The sequence below is a fragment of the Cebus imitator genome, unplaced genomic scaffold (genome assembly GCF_001604975.1).
Source record: "Cebus imitator isolate Cc_AM_T3 unplaced genomic scaffold, Cebus_imitator-1.0 Scaffold12, whole genome shotgun sequence".
NCBI lineage: Eukaryota > Metazoa > Chordata > Mammalia > Primates > Cebidae > Cebus > Cebus imitator.
This window is the reverse complement of record NW_016107327.1, coordinates 5,467,399-5,480,121: the sequence shown is the minus strand read 5'-3', so window position 1 is coordinate 5,480,121 and position 12,723 is coordinate 5,467,399. Positions and strand designations below refer to the sequence as shown.

The following is a 12,723-nucleotide window of genomic DNA, read 5'->3' as shown; positions in this document are numbered from 1 at the left end:
ATATAAAAATAAGATGCTCATTAAATTACCAATCTTATCAGAAAATTATTGTACCAGGAAGCTGTCAACCTCAGAATAGTTGTTGTAAATTTTTCAGAACTCTGATTTGGCTTGAGAGCTTTAGTTTTATCATTAGCAAGAAATAGTATCAATAGTTTTCCTTACTGTTAGAGGCTTAGTTTGTTTTTGAGAAACTCTCTAACGAATACCCAAGTCTGAATAACAACAATTGCTTTGTCATTCTTTTCAGTAAAAATGAAAAAAAGTGGCTAGTTCAACCAGCGACTCAATCACAGTGCTTTTCCTTGATCCTGTTATTTGGTCTGCAACAGAAGTGCTTTATATGTGGTTCCTATTTTGTTATACACAATATTAAAGAGATTTCTACTGAAGAGTTGAGATTCAGTAAAGTTAATTTTTACTGCTTCATCTAAGGATGTTTCAAAGTGAAAATGACTCTATTTTTATTATTTAGACTAAGAGTCTTGCTCTGTTGCTCAAGCTGAAGGGCAGTGACATGATCCTAGCTTACTGTAGCCTCATATTTATGGGCTCAAGGGCTCCTTCCACGTCAACCTCCATGTAGCTACAAAAAGTATTTAAAAATTAGCCGGAATATTTCCTTTTTGTAGTGATGGTGTCTCACTACGTTGCCCAGGCCAGTCTCCCAACTCCTGGCCTCAAGTGATCCTGTAGCCTTCGCCCGCCAAAGTACTGAGATTACAGGCATGAGCACTGTGCTTGGCTTTCTGTTTGTTTTCAACTCCAACTACATAGCACTGCAGAATGTGATGATTGCTGTTTGACTTTGCCATTGCCTTTCTTACCAGTAGTTTTACCCACTTTTGCCTTTGCATCATCTTCGTAAATGTTAGCTTAGTGAAAAAGGCTTTCTCTCCAAGATCTTAGTATTAATAGAAAATAATTTAGACCGCACATAACCCTGAAATGCCTAAATAGTGTAAGCAATATGTAAAGATTCCTCAGTTCTTTGGAACTGCTGTTATGGATTTGCAATGGCATTCTGAAATAGTCTTGCAGATCCATAGCCAACATCATACTGAACGGACAAAAGCTCGAACCACCTCCCTTGAGAACTGGAAGAAGACAAGGTCTCACCATTCCTATTTAACATAATACGGGAAGTTCCAGCCAGAGGAGTCAGGCAAGAGGAAGAAATAAAAGGCCTCCAAATAGGAAAAGAAGGAGGAAAACTCTCTATTCACTGATTCTATGCCTAGAAAACCTTAAAGACTCTGCCGGAAGGCTTCTAGAACTGATAAAAGATTTTTCTAAAGTTTCAAGTACAAAATCAGTGTACAGAAGTCAGTAGCATTTCTTTTTATTTTTTATTGTACTTTAGGTTCTGGGGTACCTGTGCAGATCATGCAGGATTGTTGCATAGGTATATACATGGCAATGTGGTTTACTGCCTCCATCCCCCTGTCACCTATATCTGGCATTTCTCCCCATGTTATTCCTCCCCAACCTCCCTACCCCCAGCTGTCCCGCCCCATTCCCCCCGAAAAGATCCCAGTGTGTGATCCTCCCCTCCCTGTGTCCATCCATATGTTCTCATTGTTCAACACCTGCCTGTCAGTGAGAACATGCGGTGTTTGATTTTTTGTTCTTGTGTCAGTTTGCTGAGAATGATGGTTTCCAGATTCGTCCATGTCCCTAAAAAGGACATGAACTCATCATTCTTTATGGTTGCATAGTATTCCATGGTGTATGTGTGCCACATTTTCCTTGTCCAGTCTATCGTTGATGGGCATTTGGGTTGGTTCTAGGTCTTTGCTCTTGTAAACAGTGCTGCAGTGAACATACATGTGAATGTGCCTTTATAATAGAACGATTTATAGTCTTTTGGGTATATACCCAGTAATTGGAATGCTGGGTCAAATGGAATTTCTGTTTCTAGGTCCTTGAGGAAGGACCACATTGTCTTCTACAATGATTGAACAAATTTGCACTCCCACCAACAGTATAAAAGTGTTCCTATTTCTCTACATCCTCTCTAGCATCTGTTGTCTGCAGATTTTTTGATGATCACCATTCTAACTGGCATGAGATGGTATTTCAATGAGGTTTTGATTTGCATGTCTCTAATGACCAGTGATGAGCATTTTTTCACGTTTGTTGGCCTCATATATATCTTCTTTTGAAAAGTGTCTGTTCATGTCCTTCTCCCACTTTTGAATGGGTTTGTTTTCTTCTTGTAAATCTGTTTTAGTTCTTTGTAGATTCTGGATATTAGCTCTTAGTCAGATGGTAGATTGCAAAAATTTTTCCTATTCTGTTGGTTGCCAGTTCACCCTAATGATTGTTTCTTTTGCTGTACAGAAGCTCTGGAGTTTAATTAGATGCCATTTGTCTTTTGGCTTTTGTTGCCAATGCTTTTGGTGTTTTAGTCATGAAGTCCTTTCCTATGCCTATGTCCTGAATGGTTTTGCCCAGGTTTTCTTCTAGAGTTTCTATGGTGTTAGGTCTTATGTTTAAGTCTTTAATCCATCTGGAGTTAATTTTAGTGTAAGGTGTCAGTAATGGGTCCAGTTTCTGTTTTCTGCACACTGCTAGCCAGTTTTCCCAACACCGTTTATTAAACAGGGAGTCCTTTCCTCATTGCTTGTTTTTGTCAGGTTTGTCAAAGATCAGATGGTTGTAGATGTGTGGCATGGCCTCTCTGTTATGTTCCATTGGTCTATATCTCTGTTTTGGTACCAGTACCATGCTGTTTGATTACTGTAGCCTTGTAGTATAGTTTGAAATCAATTAGTGTGATGCCTCCAGCTTTGTTCTTTTTGCTTAGGATTGTCTTGGCTATGTCTTTTGGTTTCATATGAAGTTTAAGGTGGTTTTTTTCCAGTTTTGTGAAGAGGGTCATAGGTAGCTTGATGTGGATAGTGTTGAATCTATAAATTACTTTGGGCAGTAAGGCCATTTTTACAATATTGATTCTTCCTAACTGTGAGTATTGAATGTTTTTCCATCTGTTTGTGTCCTCTCTTACTTCCTTGAGCAGTGGTTTGTAGTTCTCCTTGAAGAGGTCCTTCACATCCTTTGTTAGTTATATTCCTAGGTATTTTATTCTCTTCGTAGCAATTGTGAATGGGAGTTCACTCGTGATTTGGCTCTCTGTTAGTCTATTATTGGTGTATAGGAATGCTTGTGATTTTTGCACATTGATTTTGTATCCTGAGACTGCTGAAGTTGCTTATCATCTTAAGGAGATTTTGGGCTGAGACAAGGAGATTTTGGGATGAGATTTTGGGCTTATCATCTTAAGGAGATTTTGGTCTTCTAAATATACAATCATGCCATCTGCAAATAGAGACAATTTGACTTCCTCTTTTCCTAATTGAATACCCTTCATTTCTTTTTCTTGCCTTATTGCTCTGGCTAGAACTTCCAATAGTATATTGAATAGGAGTGGTGGGAGAGGGCACCCTTGTCTAGTGCCAGATTTCAAAGGGAATGCTTCCAGTTTTTGCCCATTCAGTATGATACTGGCTATGAGTTTGTTGTAAACAGCTTTTATTATTTTGAGATTCATTCCATCAATACCTAGTTTATTGAGAGTTTTTAGCATAAAGGGATGTTGAATTTTGTTGAAGGCCTTGTCTGCATCTTTTGAGATAATCATATGGTTTTATCTTTGGTTCTGTTTATGTGGTGGATTACGTTTATACACTTGTGTATGTTGAAACCAGCCTTGCATCCCTAGGATGAAGCCTACTTGATTGTGATGGTTAAGTTTTTTGATGTGCTGTTGCAATTGGTTTGCCAGTATTGTATTGAAGACTTTTGCATCAATGTTCATCATGAATATTGGCCTATAATTTTCTTTTTTAGTTGTGTCTCTGCTTGATTTTGGTATCAGGATGATATTGATCTCATAAAATGAGTTAGGGAGGATTCCCTCTTTTTGTATTGTTTGAAATAGTTTCAGAAGGAAAGATACCAGCTCCTCTGTCTGTCTGATAGAATTTGGCTGTGAACCCATCTGGACCTGGACTTTTTTTGGTTGGTAGGCTATTAATTGCTGCTCAACTTCAGATCTCGTTATTGGTCTATTCAGGGATTCAGCTTCTTCCTGGTTTAGTTTTGGGAGGGTGTAAGTGTCCACTAATTTATCCATTTCTTCTAGATTTACTGGTTTATGTGCATAGAGCTGTTTGTGGTAATCTCTGTTGGTAGTTTGTATTTCTATGGAATTGGTGGTGATATCCCCGTTATTGTTTTTTATTGCATCTATTTGATTCTTCTGTCTTTTCTTTTTTATTAATCTGTCTAGCAGTCTGTCTTTTTTGTTGGTCTTTTAAAAAAAACCAGCTCCTGGATTTATTGATTTTTTTGAAGTGTTTTTTTGTGTCTCTGTCTCCTTCAGCTCTGCTCTGATCTTAGTTATTTGTTGTCTTCTGCTAGCTTTTGAGTTTTTTTGATCTTGCTCTTCTGGCTCTTTCAATTTTGATGATAGGTTGTCAATTTTAGATCTTTCCTTGCTTCTCATGTGGGCATTTATTGCTGTGAATTTCCTTATAGACATTGCTTTAAATGTGTCCCAGAGATTCTGTTACATTGTGTCTTCATTCTCATTGGTTTTGAAGAACATCTTTATTTCTGCCTTCATTTCATTGTTTATCCAGTCAATAGAACCAGTTTTTCAGTTTCCATGAAATTGTACAGTTCTGAGTTAGTTTTTTAATCCTGAGTTCTAATTTGATTGCCCTGTGGTCTGAGAGACTGTTTGTTATGATTTCAGTTCTTTTGCATTTGCTGAGGAGTGATTCACTTCCAATTATGTGGTCAATTTTAGATTGGGTGCGATGTGGTGCTGAAAAGAATGTATTTTCTGTGGATTTGGGGTGGAGATTTCTGTAGATGTCTATTTGGTCTGCCTGGTCTAGCTCTGAATTCAAGTCCTGGATATCATCGTTAATTTTCTGTCTTGTTAATCTGTCTAATATTGACAGTGGAGTGTTAAAGTCTCCTACTGTTATTGTGTGGGATTCTAAGTCTCTCTAAGTAGGTCGTTAAGAACTTGCTTTATGTACTTGGGTGCTCCTGTATTGGGTTCATATATATTTAGGATCATTAGCACTTCTTGTTGCATTGATCCTTTTACTATTATGTAACGCCTTTTTTTGTCTCTTTTGATCTTTGCTGGTTTAAAGTCTATTTTATCAGAGACTAGGTTTGCAATCCCTGCTTTTTTTTTGTTCTCCATTTGCTTGATAAATCTTCCTCCATCCCTTTATTTTTAGCCTATGTGTGTCCTTGCATGTTGAGATGGGTTTCCTGAATATGGCACACCGATGAGTCTTGACTTTTTATCCAATTTGCCAGTCTGTGTCTTTTGACTGGGGTATTTAGCCCATTTATATTTAAGGTTAATATCGTTATGTGTGAATTTGATCCTGCCATTTTGACATTAGCTGTTTGTTTTGGCCATTAGTTGACACAGTTTCTTAATTGTTTCGATGGTCTTTACCAGTTAGTACGTTTTTGCAGTGGCTGGTACTGGTTGTTCCTTTCCATGTTTAGTTGTACTGCTTCCTTCATGAGCTTTTCTAAGGCAGGCCTGGTAGTGACGAAATCTCTCAGCAATTGCTTGTTTGTAAAGGACTTTTTTTCTCCTTTGCTTAGGAAGCTTTATTTGGCTGGATATGAAATTCTAGGTTGAAAGTTCTTTAAGGATCTTAAATATTGGTCCCCACTCTCTTCTGGCTTGTAGGGTTTCTTCTGAGAGATCTGTTTTGAATCTGATGTGCTTCCGTTTGTGGATAACCCGATCTTTCTCTCTTGCTGCCCTTAGCATTTTTTCCTTCATTTCAACCCTGGTGAATCTGATGATTATGTGCCTTTGGATTGCTCTTCTTGAGAAATATCTTTGTGGCGTTCTCTGTATTTCCTGGATTTGAATGTTGGCCTGCCTTGCTAGGTTAGGGAAGTTCTCCTGAAGAATATCCTTAAGAGTGTTTTCCAGCTTGGATTTATTCTCCCAGTCACATTCAGGTACACAGATCAAATGCAGATTAGGTCTTTTCACATAATCCCATATTTCTTGGAGGCTTTGTTCATTTCTTTTCACTCTTTTTTCTCTAGTCTTGCCTTCTCGTCACTCAGTTGATCTTTAATCTCTGATATCCTTTCTTCTGCCTGATCGATTCAGCTGTTGAAACTTGTGTATGCTTCTCGAAGTTCTCGTGCTGTTTTTCAGCTCTATCAAGTCATTTATGTTCTTCTCTAAGCTGGTTTTTCTAGTTAGCATTTCGTCTAACCTTTTTTCAAGGTTCTTAGTTTCTTTGCATTGTGTTAGAACATGTTCCTTTAGCTCAGGGAAGTTTGTTATTACCCACCTTCTGAAGCCTGTTTCTGTTAATTCATCAGACTCATTCTCCATCCAGCTTTGTTCCCTTGCTGGTGAGAAGTTGTGATCCCTTAGAGAAGGAGAGACATTCTTTTTTTTTGGTGTTTTCATCCTTTTTGCGCTGGTTTCTTCCCATCTTAGTGGATTTATCTACCTGTGGTCTTTGTGGTTGGTGACTTTCGGATGGAGTCTCTGAGTGGGCATCCTTTTTGTTGATGTTGAAGTTCTTTCTTTCTGTTTTTTAGTTTTCCTTCTAACAGGCCCCTCTGCTGCAGGACTGCAAGACATCCACTCCAGACTCTGCTTGCCTGGGGATCACCCGCGGGGGCTGCAAAACAATAAGGGTTGCAGCTGATTTCTTCTTCTGTTATCTTTGTCCCAGAAGGTTACCCACCAGATGTTGGCCAGAGCTCTCCTTTATGAGGTGTCTCTTTGAATATGTGGGGGTCAGGGAGCAGCTTGAGGAGACAGTCTTTTCCTTTTAGGAGCTCAAGTGCTGAGCTGGGAGCTCCGTTGTTTCATTCAGAGCTGATGGCAGGTACATTTAAGTATGCCGCAACGGAACTGATAACTGCTCTTTTTCCCGGATGCTCTGTCCTGGGAAGATGAGGGTAATTTATAAGTTCCAGATGTGTTGCTGCCTTTTTTCAGAGATGCCCTGCCCAACAAGGAGATAGTCTAGTCACAGTCTGCCAGCAGAGGCGTTGCTGAGCTGCCATGGACTCTGCCCAGCTGCTGTGTGAACTTCTTGTGGTTTTGTTTACAGAGGTACAGTTAGAACTGTCTCGGTAATCGTGGTCTGCCTCAGTAATAGTGGACTGCCTTGGTAATGGAGGACTGCCTCAGTAAAGGTGGATTGCCTTGGTAATGGCAGACTGCCTCTGTAAAGCAGGACTGCCTCGGTAATACAGGACTGCCTCAGTCGTGGTGGACTGCCTCGGTAATGACTGATGCCCTTCCCCCTACGAAGCTGGACCATCCCGGGTCCAGCTGTGCTTGCTGCAAAACTCTCAGTCCAGAGTGTTTCAGATTCCTGGTCTTTGTCGGGGTGGGACCTGCAGAGCCAGATCACCTGGCTCCCTGTTTCAGCCCCCCTTTTTTCAGTTGAATGGTTGGCTCTGTCTCCCAGGTGTTCCAGGAGCCAGTTGAAAAGCTGCTCAGATTTGTGTGAGTTTTTGTGTGGAGACCTGCAGCACCAGCTGAAACAGCCGTGCTGGAATCTTCTGGTGCTTTTCAGTCCGGGAATCTCCTGGTCTGTGGGCAGTAAAAACTCATGTAGAAATGCGGTGATCGGTCACCCTCTGTGTTGTTCTTGCTGGGAATGTACTCCAGAGGTGTTCCTATTCAGCCATCTTGAATCTCCAAAATCAGTATTATTTCTATACACCAAAAACTTTCTAGCTAAGAGCCAAATCAAAAACACAGTCCCATTTACAGTAGCCACACACACACACAAATGAAGTACCTAGGAATTAACTAACCCAGGGGGCAAAAGATCTCTCAAAGAGATATACAAAACATTGTTGAAAATTCATGCTTATGGATTGAAAGAATTAATATCATTAAAATAGCCACACTGCCCAAAGTAATTTACAGATTCGGTGTTATTCCTGTCAAACTACCAATGTAATTTTTTCACAGAATTAGAGAAAACGATTTTTTAAATTCATATACCACCAACAAAGAGCCTGAATAGCCAAAGCAATTCAAGCAAAAAGAACAAAGCCAGTGGCATCACATTACTTGACTTCAAACTATACTATAAGGCTACAGTGACCCAAACAGCATGGCACTAATACAAAAACAGACACATAGACCAATTGAACAGAATAGAGAGCCTGGAAACAAAGCTGCACACCTACAACTATCTAATCTCTGACAGTGTCAAGAAAAATAAGTAAGCCTGGGCACAGTGGCTCACACCTGTAATCCCAGCACTTGGGGAGGCTAAGGCAGGTGGATCACTTGAGGTCAGAGGTTCAAGACCAGCATGGCCAACATGGTGAAACCCCATCTTTACTGAAAAAAAAAATAGAAAAATTAGCTGGGCATGGCAGTATATACCTGTAATCCCAGCTACTCAGGAGGTTGAGGCAGGGTAATTGCCTGAACCCAGGAGATGGAGGTTGCAGTGGGCCAAGATCACGCCACCGCACTACAACCTAGGCAACACAGTGAGACTCTGTCTCAAAAAAATGTAATGGGGAAGGACTGATTCAAAAATGGTGCAAGAATAACTTGTTCACTATGTGCAAAAGAATGAAAATGGACCCCTACTTTTCACCATATAGAAAAATTTAACTTGAGAAGGATTAAAGATTCAAATATAAGATCTCAAACTATAAAAGTCCTAGAAGAAAACCCAGGAAATACCCTTCTTGACATTGGCTTTGGCAAAGAATTTATGGCTAACTTCCCAAAAGTAATTGCAACAAAAACAAAAATTGATGAGTGGGACCTAACTAAACTAAGGAGCTTCTGCACAGCAGAAGATACTATCAACAGAGTAAACAGACAACCTATAGAATGGAAGAAAATATTTGCAAATTATATATCTGACAAAGGTCTAACCAGAATCAATAAAATTCCACAAGAAAAAAACAGCCCCATTAAAAAATAGGTAAAGGACATGAACAGGCACTTCTGAAAAGAAGACATGCAAGCAGTTAACAAACATGAAAAGATGCTCATCATCACTTATCATCAGAGTAATGCAAATCAGAACCACAGTTAAATACCATCTCATACCTGTCAAAATTGATCTTATTAAAAAGTCAAAAAACAGATGCTGGTGGGGCTGTGGAGAAAATGGAACACTTCTACACTGTTGGTGGGAATGTACAGCTAGTGCTCGACTTACGACCATGATTGGTTCTGACAGACCGGTCGTAACATGATTTGGTCGTAAGTTTAGTAGGCTATATGTACAGTACTGTGAAATGATGTTATAAAAATCTTTAAGTCATATTTTATCATAATTTTCTTTCATTATTGTTATATGTCATAATTTTCTTTGTTCATTTTATGCCATTTGTATCATCTCTACACCATTTTATTTCTTATTTTTACATTCATCAGGTTTAAGTAAAACACTGCATTACCAGTACAACTGGTTTAATATTTGCAAAACATTGTGGTCGTAAAGTCGAATGGTCGTAAGTTGCATAGGTCGTAAGTCGATCAATACCTGTAATTAGTTTAGCCACTGTGGAAAGCAGTTTGAAGATTTCTTAAACTAAAAATACAACTACCATTTGACCCAGCAATGCTATTACTCGCTATATACACAAGGGAAGATAAATCATTCTATAAAAAAGACAAATGTACTTGTATGTTTATCACAGCACTACTCAAAACAGCCAAGACATGGAATCAGCCAAGGTGTTCATTGACAGTGGATTGGATAAATAAAAAACTGGTACATATACACCATGGAATACTACACAGCCATAAAAGGAACAAGATCATGTTTTTTGTCACAAAATGAATGGCCATTATCCTAAGCAAATTAATACAGGAATAGAAAACCAGATACTACATGTTCTCACTTATAAGTGGGAGCTGAACATTAAGTGCACATGGACATAAAGATGGGACCAATAGATTCTGTAATGGAGAAGGGGAGAAGGGGAATGAGGACTGCAAAACTACTTTTTTGGTACTTGGGTGACCAGATAACTTGTACCCCAATCCTCAGCGGCCATCCAATAGACAGAACTACTAGAGAGTGGGAGTGAGGGGTGTGTGGGCTCAAAAACTACCTCTCAGATACCACTACCTGGGTGACGAGATCATCTCTACCCTAAACTTGTACTGGTACCTCCTGAATCTAAAATAAAAGCTGAAATTATTATTTTTAAAATCTAAGGTTATAGTTACCTTTCCTTGACTGCTCCTTCCATGACTTCATAAAGAAAAGAACAGATGTTCTCTGTTATCACCCAGTTACAGTCTTTATTAAGTATATAATATACTCTAGAAGGCAAATTTTTATAAAGCTATATTTCATACATTTGAAAATAATAAGATAATTCATTCAGCTACATGTTACACACTGTCACAGGCATCAAGGTATTCTGAAAATGTTGTCCCTGATTCTTATGTGCAAAGAACAGCAGCAAGTAGCAGATTAATTTCCAGATTGTTTTAGAGAACTTAAACACCAAGGTCTCCAAACTGAATAACTCCCTATTCCCTACCCTAAGAAAGTTAGGACACCTTTGCCTTCACTTCTTAATTGTTCTTAGCAGAATGTAACAAGTATTACTCAGCCTGTCAGCTCTTCTCTTTGCTTCCTGGGATCTTTAAAAGAAAAAAAAATCACCCCTTCATTGTATTTTCTATGAGTAAATGTCTATCATTTATGCTTACACATTTCATAGCTGGCATAAAACAGAGCCTATGTTTAATGGACTCTATCATTTGTGAAAAGCTTGCTGTGTCTGTAATCATGAATTATATACTTTGTCTCTTTGAAAATATATGTAGACTTAAAATTGTTTCTATTTCTTCCATCTCTCAGGATGCAAAAATTGAAGCGGAAGAATTCACTAGGAAACTGTATGTTGAACTCAAGTCTTCACCTCAGCCTCATCTGGTTCCTTTTCTTAAGGTAGAGTTATGTGTCACTTAGAAGAAATAGGTTGGATTAGATTACTCTAAAATAATTACAAACCAGAATATTTCAATATTACAGCAATTGAATGTGAAGATACTGACAATGTGGGAGAAACCTCTGAGTGCTTTTGTAAGCCATAAAGTACATTCATAGTATTCTTTTAATTCGAATGCTTTGAAAAAAGAGAAGTAACATCTTATTCATGAACATAAATTCATGATTATATCGTTTAATGCTTGTATAGAAATTGACAGTCATACCACAGAGGTAGTTCAGGTTTGGTGTCAGACCACCATAATAAAGCTAATATCACAGTCAAGTGATTACATGAACTTTTTGGTTCCAAATGGATATAAGAGTTTTTGTGGTATACTTTATTAGGTATATAATAGCATTGTATTCAAAAAACACTTACATATATGAATTAAAAAATACTTTATTGCTAAAAACTGCTGACAATCATCTGAACCTTCTGCCAGTTACAACATTTTTGATGGTAAAGAGTCTTGCCTCAATGTTGATGGTTTTTGACTGGTCAAGGTGGTGATCAATGAAGGTGGTCACACACCTGCCTGTGGCAATGTCTTAAATTAAGACAGCAGTGCAGTGCAGTTTGTGTCATCAGTTGATTCTTTCCTTCACAAAAGATTTCTCTGTAGCATGCAGTGCTGTCTGGTAGCATTTCACACACAGTAGAACTTCTTTCAAAATTGGAGTCAGTTCTCTCACGCCCTGCTATTGCTTTATTAACTAAGTTGTTGTTATATTCTAAATCCTTTGTTATCATCTTAGCAATATTCATAGTATTTGATCAGGAGTAGATTTCATCTCAAGAAACCATTTTCTTTGCTCATCTATAAGCAGCAACTCCTCATCTCTTCTAATTTTATCAGGAGATTGCAGCAATTTGGTCACATCTTCAGGCTCCACTTCTAGTTGTGGTTCTCTGGCTATTTCTACCATATCTGCATTGACTTCCTCCACTGAAGCTTTGAACCCCTTAAAGTCATTCATAAGGATGGGGATCCACTTCTTATAAGCTCCTGTTAGTGTTGATATTTTGATCTCCTCCCGTGACTCACAAATATACTTAATGGCATCTAGAATGGTTAATCTTTTCCAGAAGGTTTTAAATTGACGTTTCCTCCATATACATTAGAGAATCACTATCTATGGCATCTGTAGTCTTACAGAAATCAATTTTATTGATCTCCTTGTACAACACCATCAGAACTTTCGGGTGACCAGGTGTATTGTCAATGAGTGATAATATTTCGAAAAGAATTTTTTGTTTTCCTGAGCAGTAGTTCTCAACAGTGTGCTTAAAATATTCAGTAAACCATACTGTAAACAGATGTGCTGTCATCCAGGCCTTGTTCATTGATAGAGCACAGGCAGAGTAGGTTTAGCATAATTCTTAAGAGCCCCAGGAGTTTTGGAATAGTAAATGAGCATTGGTTTCCATTTGAAGTCACCAGCTACATTAGCCCTTAACAAGAAAGTCAGCCTGTCCTTTGAAGGTTTGAAGCCATGCATTGACTTTTCCTCAATGAAAACTTATGAAAGACCTAGTGTCTTCCAATAGAAGGCTGTTTTGTCTACATTGAAAATCTGTTGTTGGCCTGGGGTGGCTCATGCCTGTAATCCCAGCACTTTGGGGGGTCGAGGCTGGTGGATCACCTGAGATTAGGAGTTTAAGACCAGCCTGGCCAACATGGAGAAACACCATCTCTAC

The 12,723-nt window shown here is 38.6% G+C and overlaps 1 protein-coding gene across 4 annotated transcripts in view; it reads left to right on the top strand.

The window, feature by feature from the left end:
* The window catches only part of TAF4B (TATA-box binding protein associated factor 4b), a 157,989-nt gene that overhangs the window by 37,688 nt on the left and 107,578 nt on the right, over window positions 1-12,723 (top strand). For 3 of the 4 annotated variants that reach the window (XM_017498249.2, XM_017498239.2, XM_017498228.2), the window contains one exon: window positions 10,893-10,982. The exons of the other annotated variant lie outside the window; for it this stretch is intronic. In XM_017498249.2, coding sequence (XP_017353738.1) covers window positions 10,893-10,982 — 90 coding nt within the window. The remainder of the gene's footprint in view (window positions 1-10,892; window positions 10,983-12,723) is intronic. 4 annotated transcript variants of the gene reach the window in all.